The sequence below is a fragment of the Idiotropiscis lumnitzeri genome, chromosome 15 (assembly GCF_059441095.1).
Source record: "Idiotropiscis lumnitzeri isolate Australia: NSW breed Sydney's pygmy pipehorse chromosome 15, RoL_Ilum_1.0, whole genome shotgun sequence".
NCBI classification, from domain to species: domain Eukaryota; kingdom Metazoa; phylum Chordata; class Actinopteri; order Syngnathiformes; family Syngnathidae; genus Idiotropiscis; species Idiotropiscis lumnitzeri.
Window position 1 is genome coordinate 3524803 of NC_142405.1, and position 17421 is coordinate 3542223.

The following is a 17421-nucleotide window of genomic DNA, read 5'->3' on the forward strand; positions in this document are numbered from 1 at the left end:
CAAATTAAATTTACGATTGAATATGCTTACATCACAATCAGAGTTTATTTGAAAATAAAAACATAAAAACTTAAAATGAGCAAAATGACAAAAACGGGATCAAGTGAGTGATGGACTGTGGTACTGCGTTACATTTTGTTGTCTTTTTTGGTTTGTCGTAAATTGTCAACGCAGCTGCGACGCGGACGTCTTTGCTGCCACCCAGTGGAATAAAAGTGCAACCACCTCACACCCTCGTCGTCACTTATATTTATTTATTCCTTTTTGTATTATTTGTTTTGCTTTTTGACCACTGATCTAACAATTAATAATCAATAAACGTAACCCAAACGTGTTTGTTTTTATTTAGTAAAAGTCTGGCAGGAATATTACGAATGCGTTTGGAAGGGACGACTTCCGGTGCTGTGCGGTCGTTTCCGGGCCAACGAACGCTTCAAGTCAACAAAGATGAGCAAAATCGTGCAATCGAGCAAAACGGATGTGCTGAGCGGCTACCTGATGGAGAGGCTCACGCAGCTGCTGCGGAACATCGTGGACGTGGTGGAGGACGCGGTGAGCGAGTACCGCGAGGAGACGCTGCGGACGCGGCTGGAGAACGAGAGCCTGCGGCGGCAGCTCGGCGACTTCCTGAGGCCGCCTGACGAGCTTCGGGCCCGGCCACAGCCTGCCGGTAAGGCGGCCGAGGGGCCAGCTCAAGTAACTTTATGTAATCAGTTTGTGTATTTCTAATCATGTTTTTATACACTACTTGTATTAATAATTGCACACGCACACACACACCTACATGTTTGCTCTAAAGTTAAGTTTCTGTTTCCTGGCGATTCGTTTCGTCTAAACTGGCTTTTATTGTGAGTTTACGTTTCTGTTTCCTGGAAATTTCGTTTTGAGTCAAGCTTTAATAAAAGGGGAGGCGGCGGGACGGGAGGCCAGAGGGTGCGGAGCTGAACTGAGCAAGTCGCCTGTCTGATCTCTGCCTCGCTCTCCCGCTCGCGACCGGTAAAAACAAACAACCTTTCCTGGTTCCTTCTGGCCTTGGTCATTTCAGTAAGCTCTCTTAAAAGCGTCAGGGCATTTAAACCTGACAGACCCCCAGCTAATATCAAGTCTCACCTTTCACGGCAGCACTTTAAAACAGTAAACGCAATTTATTTTGGAGTCAGCCAGCCAGTCCTCCCTCAAACCTTTCCAGTTGGCCCCAAATGCTGCTGCTGCTGAAGGAAGCACAAACCGATAACTCCAATTTTGACCTCTCTTCGCTCGCTGAATTTGAAGTTTCAATTTTCTTTTTGAGGGTGTCAGATTTGAAGGTCATAAGTTGCTGCTGTTTTGAGTGTTTCTTCTTTTGTGCTTTCAGGCTCCAGCAAGCGTCTTGTTTCTTGTGACCAGGAGCAAGTGTGCGCCCCCACCCGCGTCCAAATGCCCCCGGCGAGCACGTCCAAGCAGACGGCGGCGGTGCTCCCGCGTCCGGACGAGGCTTTTCCCAACGCGCTTCTCGTTGTTCCTGCCCCAACGCTCAGAGGAGATGAGCCGCCGCCGCCGCCGCCACATCCGCTCATCAAACGCGAACAGGAAGAGTTGAAGGTCACGCCTCGTAAAAATTGCGCAGAGTTGGCCGTGGCCAGCGTTCACGTTCACATCTCTGAGGGCGAGATCGACGTCGACGCAGCGAGGGAGCGACAGCAAGCGGAAAGAAATGGTAAAAAATTATTTAGCTACAATGAACGCTCAAAAGGTGGTGTGGATTTGTCAACTTTTGTTTTTTGAAGGCCAGTTTGGAGGGACGGCAGCAGCGGGCGCCATCGTATACGAGTGCCCCCGCTGCGGCGAGGTCTTCGCTCAGGCGGCCCGTCTCCGCCTTCACCTGGAACAGAAACGCAAGACGTACGCCTGCAACTGGTGCTGCAAATCCTTCGCGCAGTCGGCCGATCTGCGGCGGCACGTGCGGACGCACACGGGCGAGCGGCCGCACCGCTGCACCTTCTGCGCCAAGAGCTTCAGTCAGAGGGGAAACCTGCGGCGGCACGTGCGCATCCACACGGGCGAGCGGCCGTACAGGTGCGGCATTTGCCGACGCACTTTCAGCGACGGAGACACACTCAAGAAACACATGCGCACCCACGCGCACCACAAAGCGCACGCCAACCACGGCGCCGCTGGCTGCTTTGGCGCCGGCACGTGACTATGCCGTATCCCACATTGGATCTTCAAACATAGTCAGCAACAGTCACGATAATAATATATCCCATGATGCATTGCACCCATATGAGACAAATTTAGAGTTGTAGAGTAGAGCTGAGGAGGTTTCCAAAAACAAGTCCACTATCAGGTTTTAGCGTGATACATTTCACGTAGCGTGATCATTTTAATTTCTCATTTTGACGTGATGAATTTCATGTGATATCATTCTTGATGGCATCCTGTCAGGAACAGCGGCAACGCAAGATGGCTGCCTTCTGACTTCAGTCCAGATTCTGCCATTCAGCATTTTAAATGTTTAGCCGCAATAACTAATGAACTGTTATTCAACATTGGGTCAAAGGTCATTTGTTTTTTTTGTATTTATTGATTTGCTCTTTCTTAGTCTCTGGAACAATAAAGTTTTCCAAATGTTCTCGTTCAACGACCTGATAACATTCAAGGTTCCTCTGCATCTCCTCGGGCGTTCTGTGTTGGTCAGCTCACTCAAGTCAAGGACTGCGCTTGAGGGAGCAGAAAAGTGGCCACATTTAATGTCTCTAATGACAGAATTTGGGAGCAGGTCGGCAACACCAAAAACAACTTGTAATGATTAGAAAACATTTGCTCCAGTCTTTACAAATATATCGATGCCGGTAATGAATGTGAAACTTTATTAGCTGACAGACACTCGTGGCGACGGTGAAAAGTGTTTTTATTGGCGGGGGTCACGTTTTACTGCTTGAAGACAAAATACAACAAACAGAGAAAAATACTCCAGAAAGGAAATTAAAAACATAAACGCAGAACTACAGTTCTAAATAAAAGTGTACAAGTTTCAATTAGCTTACTTGCTTGTGACCAATAAACAAACGAAAACAAGCAAACGACTACATGTGTCAGCCTGACGGGGTCCCCCCCACCCCCCTCATCATGTTGCCACAAACTCAAGTGGACTGGAATCTTCAAAACTATTTTTCTCCACACTTTTTTTTTTTTGCCCCGAACATCAAGGGCGGGCTGAACAAGATGAATGCGCGGCCATCTGGCGGACGTGGTACTCACGGGAAGGAGCGCTACTGCCGTCCAGGCACGCACGCACTCACGCTTCAAGCCAACGTGCTGGACGAGGGAATCCAGCAGAGTGGCTGAGGGTCACATGACTGGCCGGTCCAGACGGATGCGGCGTATCGGACTGAAGCTCTATGTCGGACCTGAAAAACAAAAGCAGTTTAGCGCAACGACGGCGTTCCGATATATTTTAATGAGCAAAGAAGCACTGCACAATTAAAGGATAAAATTCACAAATGGCGCGAAACAATTACTCAATTATTAAAATAGTGAATAATTTGATAGTTGATTACATTTTGACACTAGATATTTGTGTTAATTAATCATTCTTCAAATTGATAAATACCGTTCCTAAAGCAGTAAATGTCTAATAACAAAGCGACGATGCGGTCGGCTCACCTGGTTGTGCACGTCCAGTCCGAAAGGGAGCGGGCGCGGCTCACTCGGAGGCGAAGGGCACTTCGGGAGGTGGGGGCTTGACGGTCACAGGTTGGGACGTGCGGCGGGGCGGCGAAGGTTTGGGTTGAGCCTGCTGTTGCACCGTGTCGTAATAGGTCACGCCCCCATACGTCACCTGTGACTGACCCTAAAGGCAGGAAGTAGCGTCAAGCACGTCATCGACACTTTCGGTTTGAGATCGATGGCGCTCCGTTTCCTCGCATACCTGAGGGCTTGGGTACAAGGCGGAGTAACGGAAGGTCATGACCCCTTGCGGTGGGTAAAAAGGCGGCGGCATAAGTTGTTGTGGTTGCCCCGGCGACAGAGGTACGGGCGGGCCTCCATAGAGGGCGGGGTTTGCGATGGGGGCACCCGATTGGTGCGGATGGAGACCTGGGGAGGCGGAACACGGAAAAAGAATTAAAAAATAAATAAATAAAAAAATTTGGACATGCTTGAATGCATTTGGATTAAAGACCAACCCGGATGGGGGATGTGCATCTCGGGCTGGACCAGCATGCCTTGGGGCGCCATGGGAGCCGAGCCGTCACCGTGCGTGTAAATTGGTCCCGGGTAGGTTACTGGCGAAAGCAAACACAATCGATTCAATTTGTCAGCGACTCAATGTCAGTCAAGAGGAGCAAGGAGAAAAGAAAGCAACCCTAACTGGGCTCGTAGCAATGTCCCTCCATGACGCCCATGTGCAGGGGCGCCGCCTCGGCAACGCCTCTCTGCCTCTGGGACGAGTAACGCTTGGCCCGGTTGGAGCCGCCCGACAGCTCCTCCAAAGCCGAGAACGCCGGCGGCCCGCCGGGGACGTGCAAGCCCCCGCTCAGGCCTGTGGATGACAACAAACAAAGTGGTAGTATCGTTCCTTCGAGTGGCCACTGAAAAGCCCAACGCAGTTCTAATTTGTCCCGTCTCACCTCTGATCTCCGAGTGAACGTAGGAGGCGGGGTTCTGGTTCCACGTCTGTCTGGACACCAAACTGAGTCGGCTCAAGTCCTGGTCTATCTCGCCCACGCCTCGTCCAGCCACCGCGGGGTTCTTCACTCCTGCCGCCGCCACCTCCTCCACCGACGTCTGTTTTCCGCCCAGCTCAGCCGGCCGAGAGCGACTCCTGCGGCCCAGCGAGTATGACTTTCGCTCAACGGGTCGCTCGGCAGGCGGCGAGGCATCCCGGGGGGCTGCCGACGTGTGGGGGGGTTGGGCGGAGGCGACGCCCCCTCGAAGTTCCGCCGCTTGTCTCCGAGGTGATGCGCTCCGATACGGCGCGTGCTGAACCGACGGTGTGGCGCTACTCTGGAGGCGGTCCTCTTGACCGACCGGAGGGTCCTCAGTCACCCTCCCCCCGCCACTGCGACCTCCCCTGCCAGCCACGCCCCTTTCCGCCAGCGAGTCGGGCAGGGCTTTAGGACCCGCTCTTTCTCTGGTGTGTAGCTGATGAGCATGCGATTCGCTGCCCCCGTATTGGGGCTGCTGCGACGTGAAATGGGAGGCTCGGCTGCGGGAAGAGTTGATGCGCTGGCCGAGTGCAAGTGGGACAGAGGCGGGAGATGCATGATGAGGAGGAGCGCCTCGGGCGGGACCCCCGCTGCCTCCACCTCCTCTTCCTCCCCGATTGCTCTGCCAGGAGCGCGGCGCTCGATCGCCGCCCTCCCGCCATCGCTGCTCTCGGTTCGGGGACGCGGACGACCTGCACACACAAGCTTGACTTAACACCATGCAAGATGGAGTATGATTTTTTTTTTCTTTTAAACATGTACACAATACACACACACCAACAAAAAATAAATAAATAAAATTAAGCATGTCTGAAATGACTAAAAAGCAATTTTCAAAACGAAGCAGTGTTAAGTGGGGATGCACTTTTAAATACACAAGACAAAAAAAATACAAAAAGAATGATTTCCTATAGCGTGCATGACTTGACTGCTGACCATTAACAAAGATCAAAACGTATTTTCCTGTTGTGCGAACGAGAGGAAGACGAGCGTCGCTCGCTCACCGTGGTCGGCGATGCGTGAAGGCGTGCTCGCCGTTGCGGATGTCGTAGCCGTAGCTGGCGATGAGCTCCTCGCGGCTCTTGGGCGCTTGCTCCTCCTCGCGAAACTTGTCGTGCTCCCAGCGCCCTTCGTCCTTCCACAGCTTCCGGTTTCTGCCTTTGGGCCTGCGCGGGGCACGAGAGGACGAGGTGAAGACGCCGTTGCCGAATGGATGAAGACGGCCAGGCAAGATGCCGATACCTCTCCTCCTCCTGGGCGTGGCCTCTGACGTCGTGCTCGAAGAAGAGACCCTTGCGGGGGATGTAAGCGGGGTTCTTGCGGTCCTCGTCGTCATCCAGCTTCTGGCCCGACTGTCCTCCCGCTTTGGTCTTGGGGTCCACGGTGGACTCCTGCGGGTCACTTGAAGTGAGCGAGTCGAGCTGTGCCGTTCCATCTCTTACGACCTCTGAATGGAACTTATGCACGGCAATGCAGGAAGCATTTCCGGTGGAAAGGTCAGATGGCGTTACAGTTTACGCTGTACATTTTACAATATTTTGGGCCACGGTGATGATTTCATAGCAGCTCACGTGACTATTCCCAAACAAGGAAATGCTACTTGCATCAAGTACAATAGAAGTCAAACGAAAGTTGACGTATGGTGTAAAAAAAAAAAAAAAAAAAAAGGAAGCATGTCACTAACCTGACCATCACCGCTTTCCCGCTCTCCTGCCGACTGCCCTTTTTCCTCCGGCTCCTTCTCCTCTTCACTCCTATCTTCCCTGCTTTCCTCAACCTCTCCCAGGGTCGGTTTCGCCGGGGCGACAAGTTCGGACCGGTCGCCCGCCGCCGGGGCTTCTTCATCACTGTATCCGTCCGCGTCCTCCTCCTCCTCAACTCCCTACACGAAGACCAAGTTAATGTTTCCCAAAACAGGGTCAAGCCCGCGCTGGCGTCAGCGGGCACCTTTACCTCAGAGTGGGAGGCGTTTTCTTCCGGATCTGCGCTGTCATAATCCGAGAGGACGGCTGGAGTGTGCAAACGGATGAAACGTGTCACATATGACACAAGCACAAATGGATGACCAATGAGATCTTACCTTCCCCTACTCCATCCTCACTCTCCTGTAAAAGAGGATACAAGCAAACTTTCACAACTAAAATAATGTCATGTTTAAAGGTCACATGGCACAATGTATTTTTTAAAGAATATTTGATAGGTTTCTAAGATAATTTTGGTTCCAAAATGTCCAGAATGCCCCTTTTCAAGCGATTCGCGCTGGTCAAAAAAGAACTTGATTTGAAACATACAACCACACATCGTATAATCACGAAAAAATACCCCAAAACGTTGACTGAACTTCTCATCAGTTAAACCAATTCAAAACAGACGCCTGCGAGTAGAAGAAAGGCCCTTGCATGCCTTACTGAGATTTTACCAGAAACATGTCACGCAAGTCCGTGCATATAGTTCATTGCAAACCACCCAAAAGCGCTTGATGTAAATGTCAAACTTAATCCAAGTCATATGCTTAGAACAAATGTTATGCATAAAAGGGGGAAGCTGCTGTTATTAAGAGCATGGGACTGTTGACAGCAATCAACCTAAGTTCATGGACCAAACAGACTAATTACATTGAGTCATGAACAGAATCTCAAAAAGACGACTGCTGGGCTTTTCAATTCGAAAAGCAGCCCTAAACAGAGTGACGTCACGCGCAAGTCCCAAAAAGTAAGATTGACATTTGCACCCCAAGAGCTTTCCTTCATGTGACACGTTTGACGTCTTGGCGTAGACTCGCAAACGACGAAGGTTTCTCGGATAACAAGCACGGAACTTGAAGGAAACCTTTTCTTTGGCCATGACGACATTTGTCGCAGGGAAGCCGTCTGGCGGGCGCGCTAATGTTAGCATGAAGCTAACGGCACTCACACACTCAGACTGCACTTCCTCCTTGGCCTCGACGCGGTCGGAAGCGGTCTCGGCCGGTTCGGGTTCTCTGCCGACGCGGCTCTTGCTCGTCTGGGAGCCCGACTCCCGACTTTCCGAGCCCGAAGCGGACTCGTCTTCGTCGTCGTCGCTCTCCTGGGACGCGTGCCTCCTTCGCCGCCGGTCCGACATCTTAGCTTCCACAGGAATGATGCTGGGAACGCACAGATGCATTGTGGGGGAAAACGTTGTCTTCTTCTGCGTCGTTGTCGTATTCTTGCATGTTGCTCATTAGCGTCCCCAACTGACTCCGTTCACAGTTAATTTCTCCTTTAGCGTTACTCCTCGTGGTTTTGGTGCCTAAAACGGCTTTATGACTATACAAGGATACGGAAATGAGGGAATTTGGGTTGTGTCCCACGATGACAACCAGCAGTCCACCACGTATGACGACGGCAGCTTTTAATTTGGAAAACATATTTGCCTTTTTTCTGACATGGTGGGAGACCAAAACAGTAACTGAATCATAATTTGTTTGTGCATTTTCTGCACTGTCAATGAGCTGCTGTTGACTGCAACTCACACCAAGACACAAGTTCACTGCACTTGTTGACACATTACTTCACTTAATAAAAGCAGTTTATTTTGGCATTCTATTTGAGTTTAAACAGCATTTGGCTTCATTCCAATGTGGAAAATTTGCATGGAGAAAATGATACTAATCGTTGCTTTCCGCACATTAGGAGGAAAAATGCGGAGATGGCCTTTCAGGTGTCCTTGTCCGGCTTGAGCGACATAATCATCATCTGAATGCTGTGGTTGCCGGGAAGATTGGATCCCGCCAACTCAGATTTGTTGGCGTCGAATGTTTCCAGATCAACATCCACGCAGTCCAGCTTCCACCTGTGCAGCAGTGCCTCAATGCTCCAATCGGCACTGCAAAGCGTGCAAAATACATTTCTGCTAAAACAATAGCTTTTTTTGCTTTGGACGTCTGCCGCTACAATCTGTGCATGTTCACAATCATTCACTCATTTGCTCCAACCTCATCACTAGGTAGTGGGTTATAGAAATAAATATGCTTTATACATATGAACAGACGCACCTCCGTTCTTGGTATGTCACCCAAACCTGAGCGCTGGGGTTCTTTCTCAGAAGAAAAGCCATTGTGACCAGAATGTCTTCAAAATCTGCAACCAGTTTTGGGAGACAATAGTGAAAAGTGGGAAAGAGATAGTACAACTTTTCTCGACTTCCTGCAGCCCACAAGTTGTTCATGTGCCAAGCGGGTTGTTTCGGGTCAAGCGCATGTGGTTACCTTGTGGCTCATAGAAAACGTCTGACGCTAAGATGAAGTGGAGGGGCGGAAGCCGGAGCAGGTTGGGGGAGATTTCCCCCCAGGAGAGAGGCAGCGTGAGTACGTTGTGCAGACCGTTGGCCTCACAGCTGCGTTTGCAGTTCTGCACACACTCCGGCGCATTGGCGTCGTCAGACAAGATGACTTTGGCGCCGCAGAGAGACGCCAGCACGCCTGGAAGACTCACGCCTGCGCCCAGCTATGACAGCAAAGACGTAATCATTATCATCATCGTCGTCATGCGTGTCTTCTAGCCTCACCTCGAGCACGGTCTTGTCCTTCACATCAGTTCTTCTGCTCCAGATGTACTGAGCCAACACAACTGCACACGGCCACACGTACATGCCATAGTGCGCGTCCAGCACCTGTCCACACAGCAAAGTAACTTTAAAGAGCCATGCTCGGTCATTTTTTTTCGTTGCACAGGTCGCCATGTATTTATTTAGGAAAAGTCTTCCGTCACCACCAAATTTGTTGTTTTAGCACGACTTTTACCTCAGGAATGGACACGCACAGCGACTCCTGCGTGTCGTTCTTGTTTTCTTCAAATGTGAATTTTCTAAGAGTCACTGTGGGAGTTTCTGGTTCTGTTTGGTTCATCTCCTTTTAGAATAGGTGAGCATAATTTGGAGCAAACATGATCATCGCGATTGCTGCTGGCGCATCTCTTCCGTAAACTGAGCTTCAGCAGCCAATCACATCAGAGTATGTGCCAGCCAATAGGAAGACCCTGCTTTGTAAGCGCACTGGCCAATGAGCGTCGAAAAAATGCTCCTGGTCGTGTCCCACTGTGACAACTAGTTGCGAAAGCATTGTGTTCTCTGGCACCTGCCCTCTTCGACATGCCAGCGCATTAAACGTGATTATATTCAGTGTCATAAGAGTTTGACATGCAGCTACGTTGGACATGTTTCTACGTTTTATCAAGGGATTAGCTCACCGGCTACCTTTTCGGTCCTGCTCAGAACACAGAACCGAATGCGCTCACAAAGCGTTAGCTCCTCGTTAGCTTGTTAAGTTGCGTCGGTGACTGAATTGAAGGGAGGGAGGAAGGAAGAAATGAACCACAAGAGCAAGAAGAGGATTAAAGAGGCCAAACGGAGCGCCAGGCCCGAATTGAAGGACTCGTTAGACTGGATCAAGCACGCTTATCACGACACTTTCAACGTGTCGCACAGCTCTGTCAAGGTAACTGGCAATCGGCACGCGAGGCTAAGCTAAAGGCAGCTAGCCGCGGCTCACGCGTCACATCGACGCTCTTTCCAGAACCTTCCCAACGTGATCACACAACCCAGCGAACATTTGCTCGATCGTAACTCTACTAGTTAATGCAATGATATCCTCTGCGGAATAACCATCACGCAGCAGACGATGAAAACGTCAAAACAGGCGCACTGTAGGCTAGTCCAAATGTGCAAAGGTTGAAAGTGTGCTTTTATCCACGTTTGTCGCCGCAGGACAATGTAGAACGAGTGGACGCGCTGCGTCTGAGCCCTGACAACTTCATCGAGCGCTTCGAGAGGCCCTACAAGCCCGTGGTTCTGCTCCGCTGTCAGGAGTCGTGGGCCGCCCGGCAAAAATGGACCGTGGAGCGACTCAAGCGCAAGTATCGCAACCAGAAGTTCAAATGCGGCGAGGACAACGACGGCTACTCGGTCAAGATGAAGATGAAGTACTACATCGACTACCTGGAGAGCACGCGCGACGACAGCCCGCTCTACATCTTCGATAGCAGCTACGGCGAGCACGCCAAACGACGAAAACTGCTCCAAGACTACCAGGTCCCCGTCTTCTTCACGGACGACCTCTTCCAATTTGCCGGGGAGAAACGGCGGCCGCCCTACAGGTGAGTGGCCCTCGTAAGGATCATCTTACCGTGGCACTGTGTCGACGTTACGTAATTCCAGTTTCTGTTTTCTTTTTTTTTCCCCCCTCAGGTGGTTTGTAATGGGCCCCGCTCGCTCTGGCACCGGCATCCATATCGACCCGCTGGGTACTAGCGCCTGGAACGCTTTGGTCCAGGGGCATAAGAGGTGGTGCCTGTTTCCCACCAACACACCCCGAGATCTCATCAAGGTGACCCGGGAGGATGGAGGCAACCAGCAGGACGAGGCCATCACCTGGTTTAACGTGGTCTACCCCCGCACGCAGCAGCCCGGCTGGCCTCCCGAGTTCCGACCACTGGAGATCCTACAGAGACCTGGCGAGACCGTCTTTGTGCCGGGTCAGTGGGAAGTCACATGATCATTTTAGTCAGCGTGTTGGTGGGCACACAAAAGGTCCCGAGCCACAAATGTTTTTTTTCCCCCTAAATATCTTTTATGCATTCTAATTGGGTTTGCGCAATAGTTTTTCTTGAAAATGCCTGTGAGTTCCTTATTTCATTTATTAATTGTTCTGACTACAAGGACAACAATTGCCGAATCAAGCCCGTCGATGCCAAGGTAGCCGAAATGCGTGTTGACATTGCGCTTGTGACGTTAACAGGCGGCTGGTGGCACGTGGTGCTCAACCTGGACACGACCATCGCCGTCACGCAGAACTTTGCCAGCACCACCAACTTCCCTATCGTCTGGCACAAGACTGTACGGGGGCGGCCCAAGCTGTCCAGGAAGTGGTACCGGTAAGAAGCTCGCAGTTTTCATGACGACAGTGACAATAATAGTGCTGTCTTGACTTCCCACCACCCCAATCTGTGAGTTTTTCCACTTCCGAGCTGAAATTAGTGTTGGGGGGGGGGGGGGAGGGAAATTGCAGTACAGCCTTTTTTTCCCCCCTGCCTTAAAAACAAAAAATTATAATTTTATCCCAATGTGAAAAATTGGCATGGAGCAAATGATGCTCTCCCATCAAGGTCGCACTGAATTGGACGGAGGGATTATTTTGCCGGTCATGTGACTTGGTTGAGTTGGTGTTGTTAACGAGGCACATATTGAGTGTGTTTGTTTGCTTGTGCGCCGGTAAGGATCCTGAAGCAGGAGCGACCCGACCTGGCGGCGCTGGCCGACCAAGTGGACCTCCAGGAGTCGACGGGCATCGCGTCCGACAGCTCCAGCGACTCGTCCTCATCCTCGTCGAGCTCGTCCGACTCGGATTCGGATGTATGTTATGTCGGTGTCGCTCGCCCGCTCGCTTCTCAACTTTTAACGCTGACGTCTTTTCATTCCCCCTCCCCGCAGGCCGAGTCGTGTTCAGAAGGGGACACCGCATCTCACCGCAGGAAGAAGAGACGCACGTGCGGCGCAGCAGCCAACGGAGATGCCCGCACTCATGACGACTGCCTGAGTAAAGAGAGAAGCTCGTCGCGCTGATGCCTAACACAATGCCACTTTTATTTTTTAAACTCTGTGATGGTAAAGACATTCCTGCCATGGAGATGTTCAGGAAGCACACGTGCCTTGTCAAACATCAATTGTGTTGTTCAATAAAATGTTTCATAATATTTAAATGGCACCGAGTCATGTCACCACCGGAATGCCGTCTGCAGAACGCTGATTTACAAACTAGGCCCACATTTTTTTCCACACTCACCTGGATTATAAAACCGGCGAACTCCCACACTCGCCGTTCGGCTTTCCGGTGTTAACATATTTGCTTATTATTTATTTTTTTCCAGTATTTTTTTTTTTTTTTACCCTACCAATTTTTATTTGAAACATGATCCCCCCCCCCCCTTTTTGCATTTCAGTGGGGTTATATGAGGATTTTTGGCAGTGGTCGATTGTACAACCTTTCCTGTTCTTTTTGCCTGTTTAAAAATAAAAATAGCTTTTAATTCCTTTGCACAAACCGCTGTTCTGGTTTTAGCGTGCTTAATGCAAATGTCGTATTTTAAAGTGGCCCTTAAATCCCGATATTTGGCGATTTTTTTTTTTTAAATCGAACGCGGCATTATTTTGAAACATGACCGATCGTGTGCGTGCCAGGGGGCGTTTCTACACGGACGCTTGACGCGGGATTACAAAAGAGTGCGCGCCGGCCACGCGCGTGCTTGCGCGCGCGCTGGTCATTCAGTCCGCCTGTGCGTCCGTCATGGAGCTGGAAGTGGAGCCGAGTGTCGTCGTGTTCACCGCGCTCGCCCTCCTGGTGGCCGCCGCCGTCGTCCTCCGCCGCCGACGCCGCAAGGCCGCTTCGGACGACGCGCCTCCCTCCGGAGGCTTTGCGCCTCCACGTCAGGTTGTCACGCCTTCCCGATTGAATCGATGTTGTCTTTGTGACGTTAAAAAACAATCCGCGTAAGACTTGTATAAGAGCAAATGATTAGCAAATAATTGAATCTGCCCGCTTTAAATCGGGTTCTTGTCCTCTTTGGATGCTTCAATGTTAATCGCCTTTCTAAGCTGAGATTTATTCAAGTAAACCTTCCAGAGAGCCTTGCGACAACTTGATGGAGCGTTTGCTTTTATTGGACCTTTGACACAAGTTCCAAATTAAGTTTGGTGTGAAAATGCCTGAAATGATACACTGGGCCTTGCCGCGCATGTACGGAAAGGGACTTTTCGGGGAATGCGAAGTGTCCTGACGGCGTGGGGTCACATGGGCTCACCTTTCCTGGTGGTGGTGGTGGGGGGGTGTCGAGTTTCTGAAAGCTTGCAGTGTTCCTAATAAAAGGGGCCACCGTATGTGGAAGACGTGTGTCAGGGTATCCGCAGCAGGCGGTGGCAGCTTGTCAAGAGCGACCTGACCTGCAAGTGACAGCAGGATGGGCAGGACGGTGGTTGTCAACTTGTCATCCTCCCTTAAAAAAAATAAAAATAAAAGATGCAAGACCATCCTTGCAACTGCATGATACGCTCTTGCACTGCTTTGGCATGCAAGTTTGAACAGCGCTACTTTTTTTTTTTTTTTTTAAACGTTTGGCCAGGCATGACATCTGTTAGCACAAAGCTGAGCTGCATCCTGTTTTTTTACGGACGAGGTGGGTGGCTCAGGTACAAGGCGCCTCCACTTCTTGGCACATTGTTCCGTGTGGAAGTGCTCACTCAATGCGTGTGGCGTGTTTTCAATGTCTTTTGAATCCAAATGGAATCACCGTTGATCTTTGGTCTTCCCAGGCTGTCCCAGAACCAAAAGCGGATTCAACAGAAGAGCTAGAACCTGTCCAAGAGTCTCAGTCTTGCACAGAAACAGCCTTTCCAACGGATGACACCCTTTCTGAACCCGTGTGTGCATCAGAACCGGTTCCAGAAGCAGTGTCAATGCCAGCCCCTCTTTTAGAACCACCAACGAAGCTTTTGCCAGACCCCGTCAACAAATTTTGCTCTGTCAAAGAAACTGTTTCTGAACCCAAGCCAGTTTTAGCATCCTATTTGGGTCCACAAACTGCCCCTCAGCCAGAAGCCGTTGCGAAACCTGAAGCAGTTCCAGTGCAAGAAACTAACCCTCAGTTAGAACCAGTACTAGAACCACTTTCAAAACCGGAACCTGTCCCTCAGATAAAACCTGTTCGGGAATCTCTTTTAGCACAAGAACCAGTTCCAGAAATTGCTCGTCAGCTCGAACCTGTACTTGAAACAGTTTTAGCACCAGAACCAGTTCCGGGAACTGTGACTCAGCCAGAACCTATACTTCAACCACTTTCAACACCAGAAACTGCCCCTAAGCTAAAACCTGTTTGTGAATCACTTTTAGCACCAGAACATGTATGTGAAAGCCTTTTAGCAACAGAACCAGTTCCAGAAATTGCAAGTCAGCTCAAACCAGTACTTGAAACAGTTTTAGCAGCAGAACCAGTTCTGGGAACTGTGACTCAACCAGAACCTCTACTTGAACCACTTTCAACCTCAGAAACTGTCCCTCAGCTAAAACCTGTTTGTGAATCACTTTTAGCATCAGAACCAATTCCAGAACGAGTTAATGAACCAGAACCTGTACCTGAAACACTTTTAACACCAGAACCTGTTCCCCAGCGAGAAACATTTAATGTTCTGGAACACGTCTCTGAATCAACAATAAAACCTGTACTGGAACAACTTTCAGATACAGAAACCTCCCATGACCCAGAACCAGAAGCAGTAGTACTACTTTCTGATCCGGTATCAGTACCACAAGTCATTCCAGAAGTTGAGCCATCCTCAAAACCAGTCTCAGAAGTTGTCCAGCCAGAATCAGAACCAAATGAGGTCTTGCAGGTTGCGGCTGACCAGGTTTTGGAACACTGGGATGGATCCGTGTCAGCGCCGCTCCCAAGATCCGACCCGGAGAAGGCCACGACTCCCGAACCTGTTGCGGAGCAAGCAGTGGAAGCGGTGCCGCAGGTGGAAGCGGAACTTAATGGTAAGAAAGCTCACACTCGTGTGGTTGCGTGGCATCGTGTCAGTCCGAGCGAAATTTTCGCAGCGGGTTTGTGTGATTTTTGCTCCGATGTCGTGAGACTTCCACTCCTAGAATCAAGCAAATTGGAGCATCCAGGAAGTTGGCGTGTTTGTGGGCGGAGCCGCCATCTGCCACCGGTGAACGCAGATTATGAGCATGTGTGTCTCTTCCGTAGTTCCCAGAAAACCATCACGCTCATCCTGCCAGGCCAAAGACTTAATCGTCTCTAATTCAATTAAAAGATTTATCCGCTCGCTGGCATTGTCACGACTCCTCTGGAGATGGGGCGGCTTACGAGAAAAAACTCCCGCTTGTGTTGCAGGTGAGGCGGCGGGTGCGGCGGAGGACAAAGTGACATTCACGCCCGGAAAAAAAGCCAACAAGTTTGAGACGCTGATGACCAAGGAGGAGATGGAGGAAGAGCAAAGGTCAGCACGTAGTGAATATTAAAATGTTCAGGTCTTCGGCAACTTTTTCTTGCGTTGGATGTTTTGGCGTATTCGCCTGAACAACCTTCTCCCCCAAAACTCACATTTAGAGAGAGAATTAGTTCCCGTCAGCCACGCTGCCAACGCAAGTGAGGCGAGTCAGCCGAGGCAACGAGACGGAATATTTTCAAAATCCATTTCTGCAGGTGAAAAAAAAAAATCATTCTTTTGTTTTTTTTTCTTTCAGCTAATCTGTGACCACGAGAAAACCAAATGGAAGATGAGCCGACAAAACAATGCCATGCTTGAAAGTGGACTGACTTGGGGGGGGGGGGGGTTATTTTATGCAAACAAGTAGAAATACTTTTATCGATCCAAGTACCCACGTGAAACTTCAAGAAATTGTTTGGGATGACCATTTTTAACCACGTGACCTTTCAGAATTCACAAAGCTAAAGCTAGCTTTCATCACGTCGTTTCTGTTAGCATTCACGTTTCGGCGGTCACTTGACACACTTCCTTATCCCTCACTGGTTAACTAAACGTGTCCATCCCTCTGCCATCCATCCATCCATCCGCCATCCGTCCATCATGTTGTTCTCCCAGGGTGCAACAGGAGCAGCTGGCAGCCATCTTCTTGCTCCTGAGGGAGAACGCCGAGGCGCTGGGTGAGGTGACGGAGGGCGACATGGAAGAGCAGCTCAAGCTCTACTCATTGTGACCGCGGCGACCGACCCCGCCGCAAACGTCGTCACTGTCGACACGCCCAGGCCCTCCGAGGACATGTGACGTCGTCCATCCTCTCGGTTGGGCGGCCCCTGTAGTAGAGGCGCCGCTTTGTTCCCCTCAACGTCTCCTTGTTTGCAAAGTACTAGCATAGAAAGCAGAAGTTGTTTCATTTGGACTAAAGTCGTTGGAAAACAAAGACTTGGGCTTTTCTTTTACACCGAAACAGGAGTATCAGGGGGTTCGCTAGCTTTCTCAACGACACTTGGATTGAATCCGCAACCTTCGGGTGGAGAGACAGGCGGTCATTCTGTAGTGCACTGGGGGTCTCTAATGTCTGGACTGTATGGTTTTTTTTTTAAGAAGAGGCCACTGATGTGCCATCTAGTGGACAGGGAGACAATTTGAGCACGTGCATACGAGGTTGAAACGTCAGCCGACTGAATACTCAGCATCAATGTTGTCAAGATGGAAGCAGGGTTATTTTTAAAGTTTTTAAAGATGCTTTAATTTGCTTTGATTTTTATTTACATTTAGTTTAAAGAGGGTGCAATTTAGCAGTTCACATTTGAATTACAATGAGCACAGGGCATAAAACGTCTTCTAAAATTCGATGCACCCTAATTAGATAAGGCTAGTATTCTTTGTTTGCCAAGTTGCCAACTTCTAAAGTGGATTTGTGGATTGAATTCTTGTTGAGAAGTATTAAACCCAGTTGTATAGTGTACTATTTTTTTGTCATTTTCTTTCATACATGAAACAAAAAAAGAAAACACTTTTTACCTGGCGTTGCATTTCAGGGTAAGAGCAGGTGAGCCATTCGACACACGCAAATGCGTCTCCTATGAGTGACGTCATCAGCTGGCACTTTTTTCCTTGGCTGCTGCTTTTGATGACGTTGCTTCTCCAAGACGCATACTGACAGGACTACAACTCCCAGACGACTGTTCGATCCTGTATTTTTTTTTTTTGCTAACGGCTGTGCAGTAATATCGAA

At 49.9% G+C, this 17421-nt stretch overlaps 5 protein-coding genes across 11 annotated transcripts; 3 read left to right on the plus strand and 2 right to left on the minus strand.

Annotated features, from left to right (window-relative positions):
• The first annotated feature begins 392 nt into the window (after nt 1-392).
• On the plus strand, nt 393-2396 carry LOC148322229 (uncharacterized). Of its 2 annotated transcripts, none has more exons than XM_088317596.1 (3): nt 393-670; nt 1355-1696; nt 1767-2396. In XM_088317596.1, exons 1-3 carry the CDS (start codon nt 448-450, stop codon nt 2177-2179), a joined length of 978 nt encoding a protein of 325 aa, XP_088173722.1. In that variant the 5' UTR covers nt 393-447; the 3' UTR covers nt 2180-2396. The 2 variants fall into 2 exon arrangements, with proteins under 2 accessions (XP_088173722.1, XP_088173721.1); XM_088317595.1 differs by having other exon boundaries at nt 402-670; nt 1772-2396.
• A 436-nt stretch (nt 2397-2832) lies between these two features.
• casc3 (casc3 exon junction complex subunit) lies at nt 2833-7884 on the minus strand. Of its 2 annotated transcripts, none has more exons than XM_088317593.1 (12): nt 7602-7884; nt 6769-6793; nt 6642-6697; nt 6373-6570; nt 5931-6145; nt 5693-5854; nt 4611-5380; nt 4352-4522; nt 4167-4265; nt 3911-4077; nt 3646-3832; nt 2833-3389 (listed from the first exon to the last, which is right to left on the minus strand). In XM_088317593.1, exons 1-11 carry the CDS (start codon nt 7830-7832, stop codon nt 3686-3688), a joined length of 2241 nt encoding a protein of 746 aa, XP_088173719.1. In that variant the 5' UTR covers nt 7833-7884; the 3' UTR covers nt 2833-3389; nt 3646-3685. The 2 variants fall into 2 exon arrangements, with proteins under 2 accessions (XP_088173719.1, XP_088173720.1); XM_088317594.1 differs by having other exon boundaries at nt 5931-6079; nt 7602-7883.
• Nucleotides 7885-8219: 335 nt separating this feature from the next.
• On the minus strand, nt 8220-17258 carry mettl23 (methyltransferase 23, arginine). Of its 2 annotated transcripts, none has more exons than XM_088316991.1 (5): nt 17208-17258; nt 9216-9320; nt 8917-9154; nt 8704-8788; nt 8220-8534 (listed from the first exon to the last, which is right to left on the minus strand). In XM_088316991.1, the coding sequence occupies exons 1-5, from the start codon at nt 17217-17219 to the stop codon at nt 8366-8368; spliced, it is 609 nt and encodes a 202-aa protein (XP_088173117.1). In that variant the 5' UTR covers nt 17220-17258; the 3' UTR covers nt 8220-8365. The 2 variants fall into 2 exon arrangements, with proteins under 2 accessions (XP_088173117.1, XP_088173116.1); XM_088316990.1 differs by lacking the exon at nt 17208-17258 and adding an exon at nt 9451-9664.
• On the plus strand, nt 9723-12403 carry jmjd6 (jumonji domain containing 6, arginine demethylase and lysine hydroxylase). Its single transcript, XM_088316989.1, has 6 exons — nt 9723-10143; nt 10413-10801; nt 10893-11179; nt 11443-11578; nt 11921-12056; nt 12135-12403. The coding sequence occupies exons 1-6, from the start codon at nt 10015-10017 to the stop codon at nt 12264-12266; spliced, it is 1209 nt and encodes a 402-aa protein (XP_088173115.1). The 5' UTR covers nt 9723-10014; the 3' UTR covers nt 12267-12403.
• On the plus strand, nt 12915-17151 carry LOC148322233 (uncharacterized). 4 transcript variants are annotated; one of them, XM_088316985.1, is made up of 5 exons: nt 12915-13131; nt 14010-15231; nt 15593-15698; nt 15809-15852; nt 15946-15994. In XM_088316985.1, the coding sequence occupies exons 1-4, from the start codon at nt 12988-12990 to the stop codon at nt 15849-15851; spliced, it is 1515 nt and encodes a 504-aa protein (XP_088173111.1). In that variant the 5' UTR covers nt 12915-12987; the 3' UTR covers nt 15852; nt 15946-15994. The 4 variants fall into 4 exon arrangements, with proteins under 4 accessions (XP_088173111.1, XP_088173110.1, XP_088173114.1 ...); XM_088316984.1 differs by lacking the exons at nt 15809-15852; nt 15946-15994 and adding an exon at nt 16305-17151; XM_088316988.1 differs by lacking the exon at nt 15809-15852 and having other exon boundaries at nt 15946-16283.
• Nucleotides 17259-17421: the final 163 nt, after the last annotated feature.